The sequence below is a fragment of the Ochotona princeps genome, chromosome 5 (genome assembly GCF_030435755.1).
Source record: "Ochotona princeps isolate mOchPri1 chromosome 5, mOchPri1.hap1, whole genome shotgun sequence".
Taxonomy (NCBI): domain Eukaryota; kingdom Metazoa; phylum Chordata; class Mammalia; order Lagomorpha; family Ochotonidae; genus Ochotona; species Ochotona princeps.
In genome coordinates, this window is record NC_080836.1 from 75,706,927 (window position 1) to 75,719,966 (window position 13,040).

The 13,040-nt window shown below is 41.5% G+C and overlaps 1 protein-coding gene across 1 annotated transcript in view; it reads left to right on the top strand.

Annotated features, from left to right (window-relative positions):
* Positions 1-13,040, top strand: part of AOX1 (aldehyde oxidase 1) — a 64,849-nt gene that overhangs the window by 19,334 nt on the left and 32,475 nt on the right. Inside the window, 7 exon segments of the mRNA NM_001279815.1 lie at positions 303-395; positions 1,529-1,680; positions 1,867-1,960; positions 4,264-4,373; positions 6,174-6,358; positions 7,232-7,394; positions 9,001-9,093. Coding sequence (NP_001266744.1) covers positions 303-395; positions 1,529-1,680; positions 1,867-1,960; positions 4,264-4,373; positions 6,174-6,358; positions 7,232-7,394; positions 9,001-9,093 — 890 coding nt within the window.

The following is a 13,040-nucleotide window of genomic DNA, read 5'->3' on the forward strand; positions in this document are numbered from 1 at the left end:
ATGTTTTACTTCCGTTACATTTGAAGTGTCGTCCTGATGAGTCCCAAGTTGGCTCAGTTTGACTGCCACTTCTTTGAGGTGCACTCAGAGAGTCTTTTCAAAGAGAATTTGAATGTGCCAGGTGGCCCAGGTTCTAAGGTTAGTAATTTCAAAGAGTTTTAATGAAAATCCAGCCATCATATATCTGTATGTGATCTGCTGCTCTCTAGAACAATAGAGACATATAATTTTATATACATTTAAGGATACTAATTGTAATGACAAATCTTTTATCCTAATTTTATCTTTTTCTAATTCTCTAGGGCCTGGAATGAAATTTAAAGGCATTTTTCACCCAGTTATAATTTCTCCTGACAGAATTGAAGAATTGAATGTTGTTAGCCATGCCCACGATGGTGAGTTCTTAAGGCATTTGTTTTCAATTCATTTACCTTGTCTAGCCAATAAGTAGAAAAAGAATTCTTTCCAATTATCATGTACATACAGAGTCTCATGTAAGAATAGTAACTGGAGTGGACATTTAGCCTAGTGGTTAAGATGCTCCCGTCCCATACTGGAATACCTGTGTTTGATTCTTGGCTAAGGCTTCAATCTTCAACTTTTTGCTTCTGGATACATTGGGAGGCAGCAATGATAGCTTCAGTAGTTTTGTCCCTTCCTTGACATGAGATCTGGGTTGTATTCTACCTCCCAACTTCAGCTGGCCCAGCCCCAGCCACTGTGAACATTGGGGGAAAATGAATAAACAGATGAGTTTACCTTTGCCCTCATCTTAGCTCTCTCCCTTTCCTTTGTCTTTTCCTGGCAAATAAATTAAAGGTTTTTTTGGAAATAGTGATAACTTTTCAGAGCAGCACATGGGAAAAAACTTCTCTAATGTTATATAAGAATCTAGCTATCTGAATATTCAGATTTTTCTGAATAACTTTTTCTCAGGGAGCTATATCAGAAATGGAGTTGACACCCATATGGGACTCAAACTGATGCCCATATGGAATGTCGGTTCTGCAGGCAGTGGTTTACACATTACACCACAATGCTGGATCCAGGGCCCAACTACCTGAGCCACCACTCGTATTTCCAAGGGCACACATTAACAAAGAGCTGGAACTGGAAGCGGAGTTGGAACTTGAATCCAGCCACTCCATTGTAGGATGTGGGTAGCCCAAGAAGCATCTGATCACTAGGTCAAATGCCTGCCCTATAAAGGGAGTTGGCTTAATAGCAAGGATGAAAAGGATGCTTAATACTTGATAGAATGAGTGTTTAAAGAATTTAGCTTCCATCACCTCCTTTACCACCACCTTCGCTACTTCGTGTACCATCACTACATCTCCCACCTGCACCGTCACATCCACCACTACCGCCTCCAGCACCACCTTTGTCAACACCAACACCATCACCATTTTCATTACCAGCACCACCGCTATCAATAAGCAATGCAGCATGTATTCAGAAGATCCCATGTCTGTAGATTGATCTGACCTACACTTTCAGATGAGCGGTGATAACAATTGCTTTATTCTAGGGCTGACCCTGGGTGCTGGCCTCAGTCTGGCCCAAGTGAAAGACATCTTGGCTGATGTGGTTCAGAAGCTCCCAGAGGAAAACACTCAGATATATCGTGCTCTCCTGAAGCATTTAAGAACCTTGGCCGGCTCCCAGATCAGGAACATGGCAGTACGTATTGATGATGGTTTAATTCTGATGTGCAGAATTCAACTCTGCTGCTGGATCATTGGCATTCCCATTCTTTTGGGATAGACAGAAAGAGTAGCTCTTCAGAACTTTGTTTACTGCCTATTTTTTTTAATAATTTGTGTTTTTATAATTACATATCAAAGTGAAAACAACTCTTCGTTTCAGTCCTTAGGGGGCCACATTGTCAGCAGGCATCTGGATTCAGACCTGAACCCCCTGCTGGCCCTGGGGAACTGCACCCTCAACTTGCTGTCCAAAGGTCAGTGACAATGCCTACTTAGAGATGATCAGACTTCCTCCTTTCACTCCTTGTTCTGTTTGGGAAGGAAGACAGGAAATTCAGTTTTGAAAGTGACATTCCTAAAATTATTAACAATTCTCTTCGCCTTTCTGGAGACTGAAAAACTGGTCAATTTGCTGGTTATTTACTTTAATGTTTCAAATTTTTATTAATATAAGAGAACCCATTTTTTTGTTTTATTTTTTCATTGGAGAGGCAGATATGCAGAAAGAAGAAGATTCAGAGAGAAAGATCTTTTGTCCACTGGTTCACTCCCCAAGTGGCTGCAATGGCCAAAGCTGAACTGATCTGAAGCCAGGAGCCAGGAGCTTGGAACCTCTTCTGGGTCTCCCATGTGGGTACAGGTTCCTGAGGCTTTGGGTTGGCTTTCACTGCCCTCCCAAGCCACAGGCAGGGAACTGAATGGGAAGTAGAGCTGCCAGGACATGAACTGGTGCCCATGTGGGATTCCAGCGGATGCAAGGCAAGGATTTAACCACTAGACTGTTGCACTGGGCCCAAAGAGAACAAATTTTATGCATTCCATAGGTACAGCTCCATGAGATCAATTGGCTCTGAGATATTATTATAAATACCCTCCCATCCTGGTGACCTTATATTGGAAAAGCTTGTGTTGGTTAACATCTAGATGTGACCGAATTATTGGAGACAGCTGTAAGTTACTGAGCACTACTGAACCCCTTTGTTGAGGATATCCTCCAGGTGGCACAGGCGTATGGTGGCTCCCACATCCTGGAAGCCTGTAGATGGTTTTTGGTTGAACAATGAGAGGGCCTTATGATGTATGTACTTACTTGATTTTCATTTTTATATCCAGGATTTTTTATTTCCTCGTATTCCGACTTGCTCAGCAGTTGTTTTTCTATGTTGTTAAGTACTATTGCTCATATGGTCTAAGCCACCAAGTTATCTTATAAGAGATTTAAATTTTCAGTCATCCCTTTGTAAAGTCGGACTGTGAGAAAGTTTTTCTGATGTACAATACATAGCAAAAGCTTCCTAGCTTTTATCCCCAAATAATCTTGCTAATAGTATTTATAAAAGATGTTTATTTGTTTGTTTAGCAGTCATAGTGACAGAGATGGAGAAAGGGGGCCTAGGAAGAGTCACAGGAGGAGAGAAAGAGAAAATCTTCCTTCTTCCAGTTTACTTTCTTTTTTTTTTTTTTAAGATTTATTCATTTTATTACAGCCAGATATACACAGAGGAGGAGAGACAGAGAGGAAGATCTTCCGTCCGATGATTCACTCCACAAGTGAGCCGCAACGGGCCGGTGCGCGCTGATCCGAAGCTGGGAACCAAAAACCTCTTCCGGGTCTCCCACGCGGGTGCAAGGTCCCAATGCATTGGGCCGTCCTCGACTGCTTTCCCAGGCCACAAGCAGGGAGCTGGATGGAAAGTGGAGCTGCCGGGATTAGAACCGGCGCCCATATGGGATCCCGGGGCTTTCAAGGCGAGGACTTTTAGCTGCTAGGCCATGCCGCCAGGCCCCCTTCCAGTTTACTTTCCCAAATAATGACATTGGCCAGGGCCAGTCCAAGTCAAAGCCAGAAGCCAGGAAATATATCTGGGCCTGCCATGTGGTCCAAGTACTTGTCCATCTTCCACTGCCTTCCCAAACACAGCAGTGGGAAGTTGGGTTGGAAGAGGAGCAGCTAGGGCTGAAACTGGCATCTGGCCTAGGGTACTGGCATCCCAAGTACCAGCTTCACCTTGTGGTGCCATGACACCTGTCCGCTTGTTATAACTTTAGAACGTTACTCCTGCCAATATATTGATTGAAGAACTGAAGTTCTCTAGATACTGAAAAAATACATAAAAAGTTCTTCAGTAATATGTAAATTATTAAAGGCAGCTTACTTATTCACTAATGTACCTCTAAGGATTTCTGGTTATAAGCAACAAATATTTGTTGATTGAGTTGATCAAGAAATCAAAAGATATAATATTCCCAAGGTATAAAACTCTCAGTAAATTGTGCCATTCAGAAGCGGACCACTGAGGCCCTTGTCCTGGAACTCTGGGCCACTCTGCTGAACACTTGTATCAGTAAACAAATCAAAGGCCAGAAAAGTTGAGGCTCAGACCAGAACAAGTGCAGTGAGAATGCTATGATATAGTAAAAGATTGGCTCAGCATTGGAAGAGCACTTCTTGCCCCAAACAACCAGCTTCCTCAAATATTTGATGGAGTTATTTTTGGAGTTGGAAGCGTGTTTCATGTACCAAAGATTCCAGGGACAATGCCATTTCTTTCCACAGAAGGAAAACGCCAGATTGCTTTAGATGAACAGTTTCTCAGTAAGCGTCCCAATGCCGATCTTAAACCTCAAGAAATCTTGATCTCAGTGAACATTCCCTACTCCAGGAAGGTAATATTTTCTTTTCAGTTTCCTGGTTTTACATGTCAGCTTATAGTTTGTTTATTTTTGTGGGTTTGGAACAAGGGTTGATTGTTTGCTAGGGAGATAGAGCCTCAGCTTCAGGAAGCAGCATGGGATCATTATTTAAGAGTGTTTGTGAATAAACCTTCTACTAGTGTTACACTGCGTGTATTGTTCCTAGAATCATGACACAAAGATCTCTGTTGTCTTTCTCCCTCCCTCTTCCTTCAGCTCTCTCTCTCCCTTTGCTCCACTCCAAACTCTAAAGTTATTTTTGAACAGCTTTTTAAAGTTTTTTTTTAGAATGTTATTTGAAAAGCAAAATTAGAGAAATTTCCATCTACTTGTTCACTTCCCAATGGCCAGGGCTGGAACAATCCAAAGCCAGGATTCCAGAAATTCACCCAGGTCGCTCATCTGAGTAGTACTGAAGCCATGTTCTGCTGCTTTCCCAGGTGTGTTAATAGGGAGCTGGAGCAGAAGTTATCACTCATATGGAACACCCACATTTCAGGTGGCCACTTAACCTGCGGTGCTACTATATCAGCCTCTAACAGATTTTCAAAAATTCTTTGCCCCATAGTTCCCCTTAAATAAGATGTGAAGAATATATATCACTCCTATATCTTTAGATTTGAAATAGACTTTAAAAACACATTTACAATAAATCTTAATGGAAAAACAGGGGTTTGGATTCTCATAAACTCAGCTTAGAGTCCTCATTTCAACGTATAATCTAATTACCAAATTGCATCAAATCTTGGATTTCTCATGTGTAAAATGGTAGTCATCAATCCTGTCTTAGAGGAGGGTGAGTATGTAAGGGCTGCCATAGCAAAGAACCGCACACTGAGTGGCTGAAACAACAGAGGTGTTTTTCTTCTCTTAGAAACTCCTGAGGCTACAAGTTTGACATTGAGGTAAAAGTACCATTGATTTCTTCTGAGGTCTCTGAACTTCACTTATAGCTGCCTGCCATCTTCCTGTGTCTTTGCCTGTTGCTCCCTGCACATGTTCATATCCAGAAATCCAGCAATGTTGCACCAAGCCTCACGTTAATGACCTCATTGTAAGCACTTTAAGGACCCATGAGTGTAAACGCTTGCTATGCACAGCAGTTAATTCCCAGTATGCTAATCAAACTTATAGAGAATGCAGGCTTTTTGGTGCTCACAGATCAGGAAGATCACATGAAATTGATGTTTTGAGACTGAATTATTTCATTACATTTAATGGTTTCCAGTTGGGTCCATTTTGTTGCCAACCATGATTTCAGTCTTCATAGCTGAGTGAGTAATATTCCATAGTGTATATGTACCACAGTTTCTTTACTTAGTCATCACTCAGTGGACATCTGGGCTGATTCCACAACTCAGCCACTGTGCATTGCGCTGCCATAAATTTTAATTTACTTTTATTATATGTAATTTTATTTTTTCTCTTCTACTTGTAATGTCATGATATCTTTAAATATTAGAAAGTTTAGTTTGTTACCATGATGTAAATGAATATGTTACTGTAATAATTTGGGAAAATGAATAAGGCAGGAGAAAAGCAGGGAGGAGTGGGAAAGGAAATGGTATAATCCATATGCTTCTAAATCTGTATCCTGAAAAATGTGAAATCTACTCATTTAATGTAGATTACAAATAAGAATAATTAAACTTATCAGCTCAAAGTTTAAAGACCTTATGTCCATATATAGTTAACCTTTAAAATATTGCATGGTAGAACTCTAATACAGGACTCCTGAGGTGGACACCTGTGCTATGTAACATTTTCTTTCAGTGGGAATTTGTGTTGGCCTTCCGACAAGCCCAGCGGAAACAGAATGCTCTAGCAATTGTCAATTCTGGAATGAGAGTCTTTTTTGGTGAAGGGGATGGCATCATTAGAGAGTTGGCCATTTTGTATGGTGGTGTTGGTCCAACTGTCGTCTGTGCCAAGAATTCATGCCAGAAACTCATTGGAAGGTAAGGTACCATGTCCTTAAACTCCAGATAATGGAGCAGTTCGTTTCATATGAGATATAATTATGAGAATAAAAATGCATAGTAGCTTTCTGTTTAATGACAGGGAATTACAGAAGTAGTCCATGATTATATCCATATATCACGGGCAGGTGGAGAGGAGAAGAGAGAGAGAGAGAGACAAATGATTTCCCAACAGTACAAATTGCATTTTTTATTACGAGGGAATAATTTGCTACAATGAATGTGAATAATTTGCTACAATTTCTGTGCATCTATTCTATAATTACTTCCTAGGTATATTTGCTTACTTGATTTATTTCTATGGGTAATACTAGCAGGCAATATTTACTGAACATTTACTAGACTTCTCATTGCTCAGTTGCCATTTACAAAGAAGAAATAGAGAGCTGATGGTCGTAAGCAGGAACTTTAAAACTCGAGTGAGCTAGATTGGCCCAAACCTAGCTCAACCCCTACTCAGTCAGTCTACTTAATTTTGTAGTACCTTGGTACCCTTGTCTGTCAAAGATGGCAATTGCATCTACCTCTCTGGGTGGTTAAAAGGATAAAGTGAGTGAATACATATGATGTGTTTAAAACAGAGCCTGGCAAGCAGGAAATGTACCAGTGATGCACAAGTCAATCCTGGGCATTGTCACCCATTGACTGAGAAGCGGTTTCTTATTATTACGTATGATGAGGATGTGGTGAGACCTGGATCACACACTTGAGCATGGTGGACTAATCTGAACTTTGGTTGCCTGATTTCAGAGCTTATTCTCTTACTTCTGACATTGAATTATAGTGATTTGTTTTACACATTAGCTGAAATTGTAGGATAAGGCTAGAGGTCTTTTCTTTTGCCTCTTGCAGGCCCTGGAATGAAGAGACATTGGACACAGCGTGCAAGTTGATTCTGGATGAAATCTCCCTTCCAGCCTCAGCTCCAGGTGGGAAGGTGGAGTACAAGAGGACCCTCATGATCAGCTTCCTCTTCAAGTTCTACCTGGCAGTGTCCAAGATTTTGAAGAAGATGGTAAATGGAGCTGATCATTCATTACTTCCTGACAGTGATGGCTATGGTGGTGCCCAAAGCAGAGATAGCAACCGCCTGCCAAATAGTTGGACACTATGAAAGATGGGCCAGATTAGAGACAATGTGGATATTCTGGGCACCCATCAGGCTGTATGTGGATGGGTTTGGATTTGCAGTTGAGTTTCAAGTAGAGTACAGAGTTGTGTAGGACTTTGTTCAACAGCACTCAATTATTTCATTTCTTGTTGTTTTTCTAGATAATGTTCAGGAATTTACTAATGACTTAAATGTGTTTTCCCTGTGGAAAGCATGTGTTCTACTTACTGAAGTTTAGACTCACATGTTCTGTTTTCTGCTCTAAGTTCAGCTGCATTGCTCTGACTTGTAAGGTTATGACAGTAGCCACTACACAGGATTGTGGTGAACTGGGGCATCACAGCAAGGGGGCCTCCTACCATCTCCACTGCTTAAGAGGAGCTGCTCAGTAATCACTGTAGTAACATTAGCAATAACCTAGACATTTTTCTGCTGGTGGCCCGGTGACAGTGAGAATCACAAGATTGTTGGCCAGAGAGGACACAACTAAAATCAGTTCTCTGAATAGATTAGCTAGACCCAAAGAGAGCTGGAACCTCATTGACCTTGTTAACTCCAGATGACCAAACAAGGACAGAGCCAAGAACACTCCATGTGACATGAGTGTGATCACCTCAAAGGAGAGACAAGAAGCCCTCTCTCCTCTTTGTTTTTGAGGGTATCTTCTCACGATCGATGGGAACAAACCAGAAGAAGTTGTGTCCAATTTTTGAGCAGGAGAGCTTTGAATCTTCTTCAGGTGTCATATTGGCACCATGAAATCCGAAACAAAAATTAAGCCCAGTTTAACAGCAAACTGATAACAATTTCTTTTTGAGCCAACTGGCACAATTTAAAAGTTATGCCTTCAAATCCCAAATCTTCTTAAAACTCTGCCCCCTTAAAAATAATAGTCTTTGTTAACTTAGTTTCCTGTACAATTATAAAAATAACCATGAGGTACGTTATTTAAAGTCTTGTTTAAAGACATAGGCGATGGCAACACCCCCAATTCTAAAGAGTGTTCTTCCTGGGTCTTGGGCGCTAGCATCTGTGAGCTGGACAGAGGTAAACCTCTGGTGTGCCTTGCTTCCCGGCCATCTAGGAGGATGAGAGTGGAGATGTGTGGGTTCCTTCTCAAAGGCTCTGACTTTTTCCTAATTGAAGTATGATGTTCTCTTCCCTTTTGTTTTACTTCCGTACTTCCTACCTGCTTACTATTTCAGTCTGTAAATCCTCAACTTGTTTTAGGACAGTGTGAGAATTACGAAAAACAGAGATGAGGAAGTCAGAGCTCTGCCATCTTCATTTAGCTCTGCATGGGATGGGCAGGATTATGTATCTTTTGGAGTGCATGTCCTTGAGGGAAATAAGCTATTTGAACTTCCAGAGCTATGAATAGGGAGTGTCTAACAACTGTTAGATGTCAGGGTAAAAGAGGTGCTTGCTAAGCACCTTGCTAGCCTGCCTTCCAAGTGCACTATGCACATTACAAATCATCTTGGATCTTTACAATGGTTTTACTTTCCAGGATCCAGGTCGCTATCCCAGCCTTGCAGACAACTATGAGAGTGCTCTAGAAGATCTTCAAGCTAGACACAATCACAGTACCTTGAAGTACCAGGTCAGTGGCATGGTTGTTTCAGAGCCTGGGTTATCCATCGTACCTATGCCTGGGCATTCCCGTGGGCTTGGAAATTATCAAGCTTTACATATGCCAATTCCGCTTCTAGTGAACTCGCAACCTCTTTTAGTGAAATTAAGATTTCAAAAGAAATGAGTAATTTATTAAGTATTTATTTTTATTGAAAAGTCAGATATACAGAAAGGAGGAGAGACAGAAAGGAAGATTTTCCATCCAATTATTCACTCCCCAAATGACCGCAATGGCCGGAGCTGAGCAGATCCGAAGCCAGGAGCCAGGAGCTTCTTCTGGCTCTCCCACATGGGTGCAGGGTCCAAGGCTTTGGACAATCCTGTACTACCCTCTCAGGCCACAAGCAGGGAGTTGGATGGGAAGCGGGCTGCCAGGACATGAATTGGCACCCATATGGAATCCCGGTGCCCATATGGAATACTGACACGTGCAAGGCAAGGGATTTTAGCCACTAGGCTACTGCACTTGGCCCAGAAATGAGTAATTGTGACTCAAAATATATAGCCGTCGTAATTTTGAAGAAAATGTTCACTTTGATCTTGAAGGCCATGCATTTTCTCCTATGGCCTGAGGCTAGCAAGGTGGATGATGTGGCCACATGCCTGCTGCCCTCATGACTGTCTAAGCGCAGCTAAAGCTGCCTTCCATGTAGGGTCTAAGGGCTGCTTTGGTTTCATTATCAGAAAAGCAGATGACATAGCTCCTAGAGACTGAGGAACATGCAGTAATCCCATTTTAAAAAGAGCTGCTGAGTATTTTGAGTGTGGAGACACTTCTCTCCCTCAGCCTCCGTTCTCCGAGATTTTCCGCAAGTTACATTTCAGAGTTGAATCCATCAGGATTCCATCACAGCTTGGCTCCAGAACCTCCTGTAGAGAGCAAAATCTGTGGCTGCTCAAGTCCCTCATATAAAATGGTGCAGTATTTCTATATAACTTATGTGTGTCTTACCATCTACTTTAAATCACTGCTAGATTGCCCAAAAGCAAGGGAGAAGAGATCTGGAACAAAGTAGTCATAGCCATGAACATGGTGAGCTACGTCAATGGAGCTGCCTCAATGGAGTGTGCATTGGTGCCACTTCGAGTCCCTGTTCATGCCTGAGTCTTGATATGTAAATTTTTTTCTAATTTTCCCTGTCTCTCTACAGTTGTGGGGTAATATATTCATTTAATCAGTGGAGTCTGGGCCAACTTTAAGCTATCTTTCTTGGTAATCGTTGGTTTCCTATGAAATCATAATGAGCTCAACAAGATCCCAGATGCCTTAGCCAATATACCCTTTTTCTGTGCATTTTAGTGTACTAACTACAAAATGAAAGTTTACAGCTAAGTTAAAAATAGACATTAAAACAACTAATGCTTTTAAATGAAATAGAATTGAGTGCATTATATCATACATGTATCTTGTGCTAAGTTAATTGCCAAAATCGTTGTACTTCCTGCATATCATTTGTAGCCAAAATTTGATTGATGATGTACTTCTTGTCATTTATATTATGAAAATCACAGGTTTCTTTTCATTTTCCGAATAATATAAAGTGATGCTGAACAGGGACCCTCAGTGTACACCTGCCATGCTACCCTTCCCTCTTGGTGTCCTAGACCTGCTGTCTGCCTGTGGAGAGTCTGATCTGTCTCCAGCAGGATGTGCATTTTCTGAAATCCCTCAGATAGACTGGCCTTGCGTGAAGACGCTTCCTGAGCTACTTGAGCACGGGCCCCTGAAGCTCTCTCTGTTTCACAGCTCCTGTTATGACATTCCCCATCAGAACTGTAGCTCTCTTCCTCCATTGTGATTTGCTCACTTAAATCCAAATGTTCAGAAAGGAAAAGAAAGCAAATCATCTGCATGAAAAGAAAACACTGCCAGTTAATCAGGAGGATCCCAGATGACTTTCCCTTTGATTCCATAGGGCAAAAGCACTGTCATAGCTGAACCAGGGACAGCTTTGAAACTGAAAAATCTCCAGCTATGGCTTAAATGAGATATCTATTCTCATTTGTTGTTGATATGTACTCACAGGGTTTTCTCAATTTGCACATCTTCTTGATTGAATCCAGAAGCATTTGCTTTTTCCCATCCTCCAAATGCCTTCAGCAATGCTAAGTTGGAAGTAGTTCGGCTTCCAGGTTCCCTTTTGCTCTCAGCAGAGGCGTTGTATCTGCATGTATTCTGTTGATGCTTTACTCCCTCCAGGCTTCCTGTGTAATGTAGCCTGGTGGTGTGAGGCTCATCTCAAAGAAATCAGCCCTTTTGACCCAGATCTTGAGGTGACCCAGTGGATGGGGTGGGAAGGGGGCATTTTTGTAACATTTCCATCCCTCACTCTGACTGATCTGTCTGCCCCTTTCTTCCAGAGAAAACCTCTGGGAGTCTGGCCTCAGCCCAGCTCCCCATACTCTGAGTTGACACAATGCACTGTGGATCCCACTGTCCATCTCTGTTTAACCATAGCTCCTCGGCTACAGCCTTCGCCCTTGTCTGTGGGCTTGACCTGTGTCTTGTCTCAACTTTTTTCCCATCTTCGCCCAGTATTCATCCAACAAGGAAAGCTAACAATTCTTATATATGAAACACCAGGGGTGATTTTATATGCTTAGTCAATATTTAGGTTGATAAAGCATATTTAAGGTACTTACAGAACCAGAAACAAGACATTTTATTTCGTGACCTCTGATAAAGTTACAGGAATGATTGGCAACTCAAAGGTCCCTTTGTTTTCACTCAACGAGAATTTTTTAAGTTAACTATCTTCACCAATTATTTCTCATATTTCTTCACTCAAAAATAGAGGAGAAAGCCATGCTGGTTGAAGTCATACCTTCAGTGTTTGCTATAAAGATAGTGCTGATAGCATCATAACCATCTATAAAATATTATGTGGCGACATAAAAATTATGATTTTATCATAGTCTTCTGCAAAATACTGTATGTTGATATACAAACTAAAAGATTATTTTGATGATAACATTTAAAGAAACACAAACATTAGCAATTTTTTTTATTAATTATTTTGCATTATGTGACAGTTTCATAGGCTCTGGGAATCCCCCCATCCCTCCCCATGCCCCTCCACCCTGGTGGATTCCTCCACCTTGATGTAGTGTTACAGTTCAAATTCAATCAAGATTCTTTCCTTGCAAATGTATACCAAGCATAGAGTCCAGCTACTTATTGTCCAGATGGGTTGAACAGTTTCTTGGGGAGACCATTTCTGGTCCGAAGTTAGAGCTGGTAGAATATCATCCCAGTCAATTAAGAGTCCCAATATAACATCAACAGCAATTTGCAACATTATGGAATTGACATGGTTTTGAGCAACCAGTAAAACATTAACAATTTTTATACAAAGGGAGTTTTCATTAGAGATATTAGGTAATCATATTAAAAAATGAAAAAAAGACATGTCTTTTTATCTCAATTTTGGTTATCGAATTATTGTGATTTGTTCCTTGTCCCGGTTATTTTAAGGTTTGAGTTCAGGTTCAGAACTAGAAAATCCACAAAAAATTAAATTTAGCTTAAAAGAGGCTTTATTGGGAGTGCTCCCAGGTGAGATTCACTGGTCCAGTACAGACAGCAGGCCAGAGCAGTTGCACCTAGGAATTGCGGGGAGGCAATAACAGAGATGGGTAGTGGGCGACAGCCTGTGACTGCTTCCACATGGCAGGGTGACCACGTGAGGGAAACGGCCACCCAGGGTAGCGCAGCACTGGAGTTTTACACATTTTAGGTGTCATGGATGGGAGAAGGCGGCAGCTCTTCAGTTTGCGCATGCTTGTGGCCATGATGTGTCACCACGGCAGCTGCTGATCTTCTGCACAGACAGCATTTGAAACATTTCTCAATGAGAGTGGTTTTTTGACCTCAGCAAAGATGGCATTGAGGCTAATGAAACTCTCTTCTGTTGT